General features: G+C 33.0%; 3 protein-coding genes across 7 annotated transcripts; 2 read left to right on the top strand and 1 right to left on the bottom strand.

Moving 5' to 3' along the window:
• Positions 1 to 36: 36 nt before the first annotated feature.
• Positions 37 to 4,747, bottom strand: LOC115242079 (alpha-1,3-mannosyl-glycoprotein 2-beta-N-acetylglucosaminyltransferase). Of its 4 annotated transcripts, none has more exons than XM_029818120.1 (13): positions 4,556 to 4,747; positions 3,328 to 3,580; positions 3,151 to 3,240; positions 2,953 to 3,083; positions 2,754 to 2,859; positions 2,494 to 2,669; positions 2,124 to 2,357; positions 1,850 to 1,988; positions 1,486 to 1,714; positions 1,260 to 1,364; positions 1,017 to 1,107; positions 756 to 926; positions 37 to 677 (listed from the first exon to the last, which is right to left on the bottom strand). In XM_029818120.1, the coding sequence occupies exons 3-13, from the start codon at positions 3,200 to 3,202 to the stop codon at positions 564 to 566; spliced, it is 1,548 nt and encodes a 515-aa protein (XP_029673980.1). In that variant the 5' UTR covers positions 3,203 to 3,240; positions 3,328 to 3,580; positions 4,556 to 4,747; the 3' UTR covers positions 37 to 563. The 4 variants fall into 4 exon arrangements, with proteins under 4 accessions (XP_029673980.1, XP_029673979.1, XP_029673978.1 ...); XM_029818119.1 differs by lacking the exon at positions 4,556 to 4,747 and adding an exon at positions 4,331 to 4,523; XM_029818118.1 differs by lacking the exon at positions 4,556 to 4,747 and adding an exon at positions 3,730 to 4,306.
• LOC115242083 (T-cell activation inhibitor, mitochondrial) lies at positions 4,655 to 9,278 on the top strand. Its single transcript, XM_029818134.1, has 8 exons — positions 4,655 to 4,930; positions 5,038 to 5,152; positions 7,207 to 7,595; positions 7,664 to 7,980; positions 8,051 to 8,138; positions 8,199 to 8,342; positions 8,441 to 8,572; positions 8,665 to 9,278. Exons 1-8 carry the CDS (start codon positions 4,905 to 4,907, stop codon positions 8,897 to 8,899), a joined length of 1,446 nt encoding a protein of 481 aa, XP_029673994.1. The 5' UTR covers positions 4,655 to 4,904; the 3' UTR covers positions 8,900 to 9,278.
• A 590-nt stretch (positions 9,279 to 9,868) lies between these two features.
• Positions 9,869 to 13,461, top strand: LOC115242080 (eukaryotic translation initiation factor 4H-like). 2 transcript variants are annotated; one of them, XM_029818123.1, is made up of 6 exons: positions 10,114 to 10,246; positions 10,951 to 10,979; positions 11,231 to 11,398; positions 11,488 to 11,738; positions 11,928 to 12,158; positions 12,274 to 13,461. In XM_029818123.1, the coding sequence occupies exons 1-6, from the start codon at positions 10,136 to 10,138 to the stop codon at positions 12,405 to 12,407; spliced, it is 924 nt and encodes a 307-aa protein (XP_029673983.1). In that variant the 5' UTR covers positions 10,114 to 10,135; the 3' UTR covers positions 12,408 to 13,461. The 2 variants fall into 2 exon arrangements, with proteins under 2 accessions (XP_029673984.1, XP_029673983.1); XM_029818124.1 differs by lacking the exons at positions 10,114 to 10,246; positions 10,951 to 10,979 and adding an exon at positions 9,869 to 10,105.
• The last annotated feature ends 233 nt before the right edge of the window (positions 13,462 to 13,694 follow it).

The raw sequence follows: 13,694 nt of genomic DNA, 5'->3' as shown, positions 1-13,694 counted from the left end.
TAAGAAAGAGAGATAAGGAGATAGAATTTGATTGAGTTTTTCGATAAAATTATTTCATTACTTTATGTCACATAACTTTATAACAAAACTAATCGTCATAAAAGGAGCAAAAATATATCAACACATTCTCGTTTTGGAAGATGCCTAGTAACTAATCAAAATAGTATTGCTTTGTCAATATTACTGCGGCATTTTATATACATGAGGCATGATCCATTTTACATTGACAATAATTCTCTTTATCAGTCATTCAAAAAACAATGGATGTAATTTTTGAAAAATACATATATATACGTTATATATATATATATACCATTATATATATATATACTATTGAAATATGTCACATTTTCTGCAAGAAAGATCATTTAAAACCGGTCTCACGAAAAATGTAATACCGGTTATAATTCTGAGGAATATACAGCAGTACGTCATAGTCATAAATACATATTTCATTGTCACTTAATCTCAACCAATATATTCACTTAATCTGTCGAATATGAAAGAAGAAATGCACAATATTCTTATGCAATCTACAAGTCTCTGTAAAGCATTATCATGTGTTAGCTCCATGTAATATCGTAACCACTCCAGTTTGCACTTGGTGCTAAATGCACACGCCTCCCATTATAGAAAAATGTCACCACGCCACGATATCCAGATCTAGGTACACCGCTCTGTAATGTCAAAGAAATTACAGAATTTCGAATATCTTTTAAAATGAAATATGAATCCTAATTAAAAAGATATATTACCCTGAAATCGTCCATTAAACCAAGCAGTTTGGTGGTATTTTTAAACGATTGACGAGTGTAATAAGGTATCCGTACTGGACCAGGAGCAACTATGTTTCCACTCTTCAATTCTGTATAGCTAACCACTGTTGACTGGTATACTTGGTTGACGAAAGCTATATCGTAATTATCCTGTGGGAATTATATAATAATTTATACATGCACTTTTTTTATTCAATATACAATAATTTATACATGCAAATTTAATACTCGCTTCCTTACTTTTAGCAAGTAGGATAGATTCATCTTGGTGAAAGGCACAAATTGTTCATTCAGCTTGATGTATTTTAAATGTTTTTCAAAGAATAAGCCACTAGAAATAAAACAAATTTTGTAGTGTCCATACAATTTACTCAAATTATACTAATTAGTCTCAAATTATAAGATTGGTATATCTGTATGGTAGTGTTTTTTTAAATGAAAATATAATATATAAAGAAAATGAAAAATACATAAGATAATTACTTGCTAACTCCGAGTTTGCCAAATGTCCTGGTTCGCGATATTTCCGGGCGGATGCAAGCTCTATTCTTTCGCTGTTCAGGCTGCCTTATCCAATCATCCCAATATCTGTACATAAACAAAAAATATATCAGAAAGGTGAGCGCATTATCAAGAATATATCAATGATAAATAACTTAACCATAAGTAAAAATAAATATATGTGTATATACAATAAAATTATACTCACGATTTTGGCCATTTTGATGCAAGCTCCAACCATAAATCGCGCGTGAGCATCCAACCCAAGCCAGGAAAGAAATCTGTCCTATAAAGTAAATGTGGCGCATGCTCATCCACCAAGCCAGCTTTACCATTATCATTCCACGCAGACACACACCATAGAGAGCTATCATTTACTAATAGGGGATAAGTCCCCAGGAAGTACTCATAAAAGTCTGGAGCAATGTCCAAGTCATCTATATGAAAAACACATAAATAAATTAATCTCATCCAAATATTATCTCATGGAGATTTATCATGTTTGTTATATAAAATATTTGTTCAAATTTTATGCTTATAAAGATTTGACTATTAATCAAATAGTATCTAACCTTCAACAATAATTGCAGTACTATATCCAAGCTTTACAAATACTTGATTTAACGCCCATTTATAGTGACGTGCGATTTTAAAGTATCCTCTAAATTTCTTTTCTTTGGGTGGTATTTCAATATCAGATTGATCAGGTTGCTGAAATGATCATAAAGATTGTAATAGTTTCATCATAGAAGAATATAAGTTAAAGCATATAATCTATCACTGAAATAGAATCAAAAGTTCTTATATGATGAGTATGACAATATACTTATAAATTATGCAATATACCTTTATATGTAGTAACTGGTTTCCATATCTTGCTATGACATCAGCAGTTTGTCGATGATCACAGTCTTGCGATACAACTATTGGGAATTGTTCTTTACTAGGTCTTAATTTTATTAATTGGTTTAAACACCGGTCTACCGTAATACGATTACAAGAAACAACTAAAACAGCTATTATTGGAGATCCATCAGGTAGTTTTTGCTTTAGAGTAGTGCTCTCGTGAGTTGCCTCTGTCTATTGAAAAATAGAAATGTGAAAATTAGACATTTCCAAGATATAATAAAAATCATATATTTATGAATATTATTGAAATTGATAAAATGATTTTGTACGATTATTATTATTATATAGATTAATTTATATATATTACAGATAAGATGGTATCATGTGTTGGCTTCTGTTCACTTTTAGATTTTCTCTGATCAATGTTATTCTCAATCTTTTGCAACAAAATGCTGTCAAATTTGTTGACTCCTTGTTTTTTGTACTTGTCTGTCTCAATTTCATTTATTGGTAATTGGGCAGCATTTGATTTTTCATATTCTTCTAAAATAACAAATCATATATATTGTTTTTTATTTATTTTTTGTAGTATATATATAGCGTAAATTTTTTTTAAATTAGGCTTACTCTTACGACGTTTACTCTCATTGATTCCTTCAAGAAGCTCCTGATTTATAATTATCTGTTGTTTCACTTGTTTTTCCAATCTGCTAATTTGATTTGACAGTTTATCCTAAGAGTATAAGGACGAAAATATATATATAGTTATTACTATACATTTTCTTAGAATAGATTTTAACATATTGTAGTATTTTATGTCTTTTACCTTATCCTGATCCTTGCCAACTGATTGTTGATCCAAAAATAAAAAGTATGTAGCCACAGCCCATAAGACAAGGGACCCAAAGATTATACTGACTGATCTATTCCGCATGACAAAACCAAGTGTCACCTTAGCTGTAATATTAAATTGTATTACAAAGACAAAAATACAATCCAAATAAACGACGAAGTAAACAGATACCAACAAGGATTCCACACGCTGCAGAACACGTCAGTACATATTTATTATACATGGATCCCTAATAATTGTCTTCAAAATGTTTTATCTCTTCTGTAAAATAGCAACAACTATTACAACACATCCCGACGCACTATAGCTGACAATATTGACACAACAATCCAAAAGAGTGTTACTTACACGTATTGATCATATCATATCCATAAATCCGAAATAACAATCGTAAATCACAGGGAAGTGTCGCACTCCATGTCGCTCAAAGAAAATATGCTATTAGAAAATGCATCGTAGCAAAAAACACGACGAAATGCATTATTCACGTTCCTCACGTGGACAAAGATTGTGCGTTATATGAGCGGAAAAGCAATACGAGATTTCGCTTAACATATGTGTATAGGTCACTCCAACGATCATCAACAACACAAGGATATCACTGAAAAAAATAATCAATCAATCGGTCGTTTCTCACACGATGACGATACCGTAATAAGGATGAATCTTAACGTGAAAAATTTTGCGAGGCACACGATCAATCACGTGGCGACTAATGACATTTTGCAACGAAGTAACAAGGTTATTTACCATTAAAATACAGGAAGCGATGCGCAACGATACTTGGACTAACTTGATTCACTATTATTCGTTAATAATTCAATTATGCGAGATCTATTCCGCAACTTATTCTCGTGTATCCGTAGTTCTTGGACGACAAACGAAGCTCTGCGTTGCAGACAGTTGCAGATGCGGCAGCTGTCAAACTGAAGCGTAAATGTATCTCATGTGCGATCCGCGTCTTCTACTGACGCGGCGGTATTCGCGATCCGCGATAATAAGCCGACGTAATGATCGCGTGGCAGCCGTGGCTACTGCACAGAATAACGTTTTTTATCATCCTTTATCGTTAAATCAGTCGCCGTTGTCCGATATGATTGCGCTATTCCGATACGATAGTCTGCGCGATTGGCAGGCGCGCGGTTCAATGTTCAATGCTGAACGGGCGCCGATATCAATTGATACCAATCAACGGATACGGATACGCGAGATTGATAAGAGATTAGCTCGGGATTCAATTAGGATTCTTTCCTCCCTTCAACGCGCGAATGTAGGCACTAGCCTCATTTACTTTGTGTGACTGCGTTAGATAAATGACATTTCGAAACGTCAATAGATGTAAATTGCTCACTTCGTTCATTCTCTATTATTTGTTTGTGAGAGAAAATTCTCTTAAGCAACTATATGTTGTCTTCTAGAGATCACCGATTTCACGTTATATTATTATTTATTTAATAATCAGCTGAGAAACAGAGCTCGGAAGGGAAATAAATGTCGGATTAGGAAGAACAAAATCGCCTCCGATGAAACCATCGTCGTATATATGGTACTCAGCTGTTCTGCTAGTTTAACTTACCGACGTGTGGTACCCAACAATTGGATCAGTCTTTCAAGTTCACCACCGTCGCGTTCGCATTGTTTTGTATATTATCAGCGGTCATCCAGGCGCATCATCGCAGTAGTTGAGCGCAAGTACATATCGATACGTGTCGTGTATTTTTGACAGTACATTATGACGGTCAATTGATGGTCATCGAGGCGCGACAACGTACTGTACCCGACATTTTTTTTCCCCGGGTATAAAACGTTCGAAAAGAAGAATAAAGGAAGAAAGAAAAGAGGGACAGAGATATATCTGTAAATAAGAGGAAGATCCGTGACATGAGAGAGCTGCGATAGTAACGGCCGTAACGGCGAGCGAAAAAATGTACTGTACGACGCTCGGGAGATGGTAATGGAAACAAGTCACTTTCTCGAAGCCTGATTCTTTTTAATTTTCGCGATAATATAATAATTATGGCAACCTGATCTCCGGAACTGACAGCTCTTTCTTGACAGCTTTTGCAGGAGGGACGCGGTAAGGGCCCTGAGCACCGGCGAAGTTTCCACCGCACTGAGGCCTTTTTATTTCACTGTTCATCCCGACCTCTTTGGCCAGTATCCCACACAAAGGGTGAGCATTTTGTCGAATTTTAATTTGACAGCTGACAGCTACTCTAAGTGTATCTCGCGTTCGAGACGTTTGAAATAGCGATCGCGACAAGTGACAAGTTCTTTTGTATCTTTTCGATATAAGACGAAGTCCACTCGGCTTTAGTTGAATTTTTTCTTTGTCCTTTCTCCTTTCGTTTTCCTGAATACACATATATGTCATCTGAAATGTAAAACAATAATGCTCTTGTATACTTCTTTGTACTTAAAGTAAAATACTATGTTTACATAAAAAGAGAGAGAGAGAGAGAGAGAGTAAAGATGCATAGTTTGCAAAAAGTATAATTAAAACAGAATTAATACAATTGCTATCGCATGTGTTGTTTGCGCACTTTTGTCTTGCTTTTTCTCACGCGCATCAGTCACGACGTGTATATCTCGTTTCAAATGCGTAAGATATACATGGTGTGTACGCGAATAAAACATCAATCAGCAGTGCAGTTAACGTGGCGTGACATTATACGCGCGATATTATTTTTAGACACCCGAGAAAATGGTTGCATTTGTGACGAAATGTTTTTGATGATCTTTGCACGCGTGCACACGTGCGCGCGCAAGGTTATGCGAATAAATGTTCTGCTATCACACGCGTTGGCAATCAGCTGTTCACCTTTATCAATGAGATGATCGTGCGAACAGGGCCGCGCTGAGACATTGCAATGTCACGTGATCTATGTCGATATTTCACATCTATATCATCTGAAAAAGAACAAAGATTCGGTTGAAAGAAACAGCGAGCATTTTTTTCTTATATATTTTCGTGAAAATGTTTTAATATGCATATCGTTATAATATTTATCTAACAATAAGGATCGAGAACATTAAATTAATGCCACGTTCTCTAACATGTATCGAGAATTTGACAAAATTTTAATATCCGAGTATAAACTATTAATATATGAAATAGAGAGAGAGAGAGCAATAAAAAATTAATATTATATGTCTTGTTTTATTATATATCTTGTTATATCTTGTTTTATTATATTTATATGTTTTATAATTATATGCTTTTCTAACGCGATCGGAAATTACACAGTTAATTACGATAAATCCGTCTGTGTGTATATATAATTAAAATACGACTTGCGTATAAATAATAGTTTTCAACCACAACAATTTAATCCAAACGGATATTAATCGAATTAACGAAAAATGCGAGAAAGCGTTATGTATTATCTTTGATTAAATCTACTTTTAATAATTTATAATTCGTGATAAAATTCAAAACAATTCTATTTATAATTTTATGTATCACATAATGTAATATATAGAGAACATAGCAAGATGCAATCAGAATACTCATATATTAACATATAGGAAAAATGCAGCATATAAAATTATAAATAGATTTCCTTTTTAAATTATAAATCACACATCCAAAGTGAATTTTAAATATAAATTAAAAAAAAAAAAATAATGAATTTGAACATGGGAAATATTCTGGCGTATAAATACCATTTTTCCGAAAGAATTTTTAAAACAATAAATTAATAGATGAACTAAAAGTATATTGTCTTTTTATTTTCAACTTTCTATTCTTTTTATACTTTTAAAATGTTCTTAAAATGTTTACTCAGTTTTATCAGTATATATTCTACGCTTTTTTCCGAGTTATAACCTTTTAATCGTAAAGAAATTTTTTCTCCCCCTATTAGCTAACTTCTGATAAAAATATTTATCAAAATCAACAAAGAGAGATATAAATAGTCCAATAGGATTCATTCCTAGCATGATAAACGATAGAATCTAAACACTTTCTGAAAAATTACATGTCTGTTTTTATTTGATAATGAATTTTATCATTATTCTGTATTTATTTACTTATAATAAATTAATATTCTATTATCACAATTTTGAATAACGTTAAATAACATTTATAGCTTTAATAAATTATTTAAATATTAAAAAATGTCTCTCTCTTTCCAATAATATACAATTTTCAATATTTGCAGACTCATGTTTGTATAACGTTATATATGTGTATATTTCTATTAATTATAATTTGTTTTTTTACAGACAGTGAATGAGAATTCTTTGAAGCAATTGAGTTCAATCTTAGAAACTCTGCAACAGAAGCAACCTATACGGCCGACCATTTTACCCTTTTACTTGCGCTCTAAAGATGAGAAAGAAGTGAGAGCTGGTAAATTTACACTTGTGAAAATACAATTGAAAGAAAAAGATCTAAGACAAGCAATACTATCTATTTTAAAAACATGCGATCTACCTACGACATTTGTCGATAAAATTGAGGAACAGAAGCCTTCTATCACAAAGTACAAATCCAGATTTTGGCAACGTGCATATTATGGAGAAAGGATAGATTTCTCAGAATTGGAGGATGATCCCATTTATGCATCGATAATCATGAAACGAAAGATTAATGCAGAACCAGATACGTTAAAGTATGTGCAACATTAAAATAATATCAATAATATTGTTGATAATATTTTTACTGGTGTTTTTTTACTAGGGCTTATTTGGACAAACACATCAATGAGGTGCATGTTAAGTTGGAAGCATGCAGATCAATGAGGGAGGAAGTGGAGAAATTGGAGAAGATATTGTGCAGTATTTTGGGTTTAAAGAATATTATATGGGACTGCGGTTGGAATATCGCTCATTATCGTGGTTGTTTATTAGCTTTCCAGGCTTTAGCCGAACACCACCCAGAATCGATGGAGGTGTTAAAGAATCGGACTCTCGTATTCGCAAACGACACTGGTATCAGCCTGGAAGGTAATGTTATGCTAAACTCTGGAGAAGTCAGGCACAATTGGCTCGATGTAAGTTGTAAAATTGTTCAATTTTTTCAATGCAAAAAATTTGCCTCCGTGTGTTAAACCCTTTTGATAAAAAGTAAGAAATCACGACGCTGTATTATTGAAATTGCCAGCATTTGAGAAGGCAGTGTCCCAAGTACTCCTCGATATTAAAGTCGGTCGACGGTGCGTAATAAATCATATTATTCAAGTTATATGTAGGTTCAGGGTGCTCTATATGTGCAGGAAATTCATGCCTAAAGTGATGGTCGGCCAGTATGAACGACAATTACGACAACTCACGACTACACTCTCAGATTACCGTGGCAAGAGAAAGTATCCGAGTTCTTGGCCAGACAGTCTATCGGCCTACGAAATTGTCATCGAAGCGTTAGTATTACTATATAAATACCTTCGTTCGTAGACGATTATTCCATCTCGTATACGCAAATATCTTTCCATAAATGTGTTTGATGATTCTATTGTAGTGAAGCAGGTCCATTGATGCTGTCGCCGACTGGACAATTCATCGTGCCATCATCATGTCCAAGCTTTCTCTTGGTGAATTTCATTACTGAGAATTTAGAAGAGGCTACAAAGAGATTACATCATTATAATAAGTAAGACATTTCATAAAAAGATATAATAAATACATTCTGATTATTTAGATTAGTACAGATGCTATTATTACCTATATATATATCTGTTGCAGCATAAAGCATGTAGAACGAGAACTTCATCGTAAAACCATCAAAGAATTAGGTTTAACTGCACTCAACAAGGATGATAGCATCACACCAGATCTGATGATACAATGCTGCGAGCGACTGCTTTTATACAAAAAACATCTAGCACCATCCCTCGAGGGCGTTATGCTTTGGGTTACTCATTATTATTCTGTTATGAGTGACGGTGTTCTTTGTGTGCCATGGGATTGGAAATTCTAAAAAACGAAATATATTATCGTTATTAAGCTATAATAATAAGCAAATACATCGCGCCATAAATTTCGACATTGCGAATATTTTATAAATCTCAAGATTTACAGGATACATATAAATGATGCAATTAAATGATTCTAACGATTTAGAGCAAATAATTATATGTATTCATGTATTTATAAGAGATAAACTATTATAATAATTAAAACATTGTAATAGTCAATACACTATTACAGTAGTTACTAACATATTTTAAATGTTAACTCTCGCTGAAATTATTATACTACTATTATTTATGTTACTCTTCTAATTTCATAAGAATAGTCAGTGACAAATTCCTGCAAAAACATCTGTTACATGTGCAACTAAAAAAAAAAAAGAAAATGAAACGTAGACAATGACAAACTGAAACTATTATATATTCTTAACGATAAGAACAAAACTAGTCTTGATTCCACTTGCATAAAGATTAGTTTGTTTTGTTGTATAACTCAGATAGTCAATGCTCAAGTATGTTGTACAAGAGAATATTGTATATTCATTCATTCACTCCTTATTTATTTTTTTAACAGATTTAATTCTATTGATTCGATTTAAAAAATACTTATGTAGTTTATAAACTATAAAGACTAAAAGATTAAAGAATAAAATCAAATTTTGCAATAAGTGATGAGTATAAATGTATGTTACCAACTAATATTTGTATGTAAATATTACGTATAAATATACAAGAGAAAACTATAAATTAAAGTTGCAGTATATTTGTATGAGAAGAATGTCACTGATAAAGAATAGCATTGAAAAAAATATAATCTCAATTGAAAATGTCCAAAAAATACAGCATTTTTTTATTGGTACCATCAGTACGCATAGCAGCCAATCACGTGTCCAATTTGAAGGAAGCCGTATTGCTACGTATTGTATATTAGCCGCGTGATTGGTCCGATTTTTCATTTGTTGTGTACAATGCATTATATGCTGCTAAGCAAGTCCGTCTACGTAGGCCTAAACTATGGTTTATAAGACCTGTCATTATACTGGTTTCACCAAGTCGAATTCGTCTAGTTCACGCGCGTAGGTTCGAAATTTCTCATCTAATAAATGATCAGCGTGAGCGCCATGATGCGCATACGGTGACTGATTCGACTCACGCGGTCCCGGTCAGTTCCGTGCATTCAATATGGCTGGTCGAGGTAGTTACGACGATTCAAGGCAAGTATCAATCGTATTTATGGCAGTGTCATGCCAACAGAAAAGTCTCGGGCAATTGTGCGCTCGCGACGTGTAAGCGGTTCATCTAGCCGTCGAAGATGCGTGTGTTTCTCGCGAATATCTCGTAATTTTAAGGTTAAGGTGAGCTGAGATATACGCGCGAGTGTGTGCGGCGCAACACCTTGCGGGATACTCTCGACACGCGGCTTTATTTTGGCCGGTGTCGAACTTCACCGTCAACACGACGTGTTAGGATCCGCGACAGTTATTTACAGCAAACAGGCTACGAAGTCGAGGACGGTACACGTGCGCTGCACGCGCGGGAGAAGACTTTCGTGCAATTGTAATCAGGCACGGTGTGCAACGGCACTGTGATTCGCGAATTTCGGTGAAGCAGTCTAGTGCACGCAATAATGAGAGGCTTGATATTTCTCGTTTACTGAGAAGAGCCTCTATCCTGCATTTGTATATTTTAATTTAAAGAATTACGCTCTTACGTGTTTTTGTAATTCTAATATTTTATTTCATACACTTTTCGACTTAAATCTAAACGCATACAATTGACAAAAATAAAACTATAGGAAAATAATGACATGACATATATCCTGTCATATCCTTTACAAGATCTGTCAAATCTTTACAAAATTTGAATTGTTTCATGGATGTGTAATAATTTATGAATATTTAGCAAACTATGTAATTTTATAGAAGCAGTCAAATGTGCTTGATATATTAAGAAACTGATTTCTTATTAACTACTGCGCTAACAAATTTACTTTGACAAGTTGCACCAACGCGCATTTATAATAGGTTGGAAGAAAACTAATGTCATATTCTCAATACAGGACTTTAAATTTATTAGAAACAAAAAAAGGTACAAGTAAAAAAGCAACAACAATGTTACTTTCCTTCCAATCTATAGTACAAATAATAAAGTAATAATATTCTACTTTATTGAGTTTTTTCAACTTTGAAAAATTAAATTTTAAATGCAACAAAGAATGTAATTGTACTTTGTAGATATAATGATTTATAAATTTAGATGTATATTATAGAATATATCACAAAACACCCTATAGAACGATTGTAAAATGTTTTGTTCATGAAAATTTTTTATATGTTCAGAGATTATTCCAGTGGTCACCGTAGCAGAAAACCGTTACCGACAGAACCTCCATATACTGCATATGTGGGAAATTTGCCAAATGGAATTGTACAAGGTGATGTCGACAAAATCTTTGAGAAGCTTAATGTCAAAGTCATCAGATTGGTTAAAGACAGAGATACCGACAAGTGAGTATTAATTGTAGGAAAAAGAAATATATTCGTTGTATCAATATATATTAATTACATTATTGTTTAATTCTTTATCTTATTTATAGATTTAAAGGCTTCTGTTATGTCGAGTTTGAAGACCTGGCTGACCTGGAAGCAGCATTGGAAATGGATGGAGCGGTAGAAGTAGATAAATGCCTGATTAAGATTGATGTAGCAGAAGGAAAGAGAAATGATCGAGGAGGTGGCTTCGACAGGAGAGGTCGTGGAGGCAGCGGTGGTGGAAGTGGATTTAAAGGACGAGATTCTGGTCGTAGTGGATACGGCGATGATTTTGATAGCAAATCTACATTTTCCAGTAAGTGACACATAACATAAATGATAGTAATAGTCGAATGTATATTAATTGATAAAAATTTTATATTATGCAAATATAATGCTAATGTTTACATGCTCAAAAAGTTTCCTCTCTTTCTTATATTGTTAAACAAAACTTGGTTTGTTTTAAATCTTTTACTTGATGTGACCAATATTTTTATTGATACAGGATACAGTGATAGAGGCCCACAAGGAGGTAGTAGACCAAGTAATGATAGATGGGATTCTAGAAGTAATAGAGGCAATTATGGCCAATTCAATGACGAGACAGGTGGAAATCGTGAGTGGTCACGAAGTGCATCTACCAGAACATATAGTAATAAACCTCCATTGCGTGCAACTGCTCCAGATCGAAAACCCTTCCCTGATGAATCTTTTCAAAAAGATGCTCCCCCTCCAGGTATGTAGATATGGCATAGTATGCATATGCCACAAATTTTATATTACATATATCTAAAGCAAATTTTATTACATCTATATTATTTTTATTTAATTATATTTAATGATTATTTTAGACACTTCTGGAAGGAAACGTTTGGAGCTGAAACCAAGAACTGTTAAAGAACCTGTGAATGCAATGGCCGAATCGAGTAAAACCAGTTCCATTTATGGAGGTGCAAAACCTCGAGAAGAAAAATTGGAAAAGTAAAACTAATGATATCATCAATAAAATCAGTCTCAATTTCCCTAAGGAAAAATTGGGTAAAGAAACATTGTTGACAAAATTTTAAAATCAATCCAAGATTCCCTTATAGTTTCCTAAAAATCTAATGGCGACTCTTCGTATATTACAATCAAACTGCAATGTCATTTTTTTAATTCTTACAAGGGGTCACCCGCAGGAAAGGTATGCTATAAATAACGATAAATTTATTGCAATTCTTCTAAGTTCTGCGCGTTTTTTAATCAAGAATAAATATTTTTCTTCTAATGTCTTTTGTATTTAAATTAACTTCGCGTGATTCAATGAAAATAGGATACATGTAACTACAATATACATGAAGAGATATGTATGCACAATGCATGCTCCAATAGTGATAGCGATTTATATACATAAACGATGATTATTAAGATACTACACAGCTGAATACATTTTAATACACGTGTCAATTTAATGTTGGGTTTTGTGTCTGTAATAATATCGAGGGTATGTGTACAAACTATCACAAATATAGATAAATCACGGCATGTATATTTTATCTTACGCTAGTATTTCTTATCTGTACTTGAGACTAGCCTGCGCGCGCGCGTTTAAAGAAGTACAAAAGAAAGTAGCCATCATACACTGGTTTCATTTCCTTCCATAGAATTTTTACGTTTCACTGTACGCTGAGAGATCATTGTATGTATCAATCATTAAAAGATCATACATTCGTTATATAATAGTATAGAATTGTTTAATAATACTAATTAATTTTTTTTCGACTCGAATGATGGATTGTGAAATATAATATATGCGAGTGGTTCAATAAATTTCTACATGCTACTGGAAACGATACAAAGGGAATGCGCCGATTTATTATTATTATATATTAATAATTATGTAATGAATTAACTGTGCTAACAATGACGTTGAAGAGGTGAATTGCAAAACGTCGTAAAAATAGCAAATAAAACAAGAATTTGAAATAATAATAAATATTATGTAAAACAATGCTTGTATATGATACTATTTCCTGAATAAAGTAGCTGTTTGCCTCGTATCTGTGCAGTATATTAGAATAAGCAATATCAGTTACAATAAAATGTAATTTGTAATTGTGAATATATATAATGCAATGTGTATTCATATTTTGTAAACTGTATCTCTAAATATACTATAAATTTAGATAATAGAGAGAGAAGTAATAAGTTTTTTATAATCGTCGAATTTCATTTGTTTATATAATTCAAATTTAGATGAATGAAAACATTTGTTTTACAATTAATAACTATA

Source organism: Formica exsecta, unplaced genomic scaffold (assembly GCF_003651465.1).
Source record: "Formica exsecta isolate Colony F162 unplaced genomic scaffold, ASM365146v1 scaffold562, whole genome shotgun sequence".
NCBI lineage: Eukaryota > Metazoa > Arthropoda > Insecta > Hymenoptera > Formicidae > Formica > Formica exsecta.
This window is presented reverse-complemented; position numbering and strand designations above follow the sequence as displayed.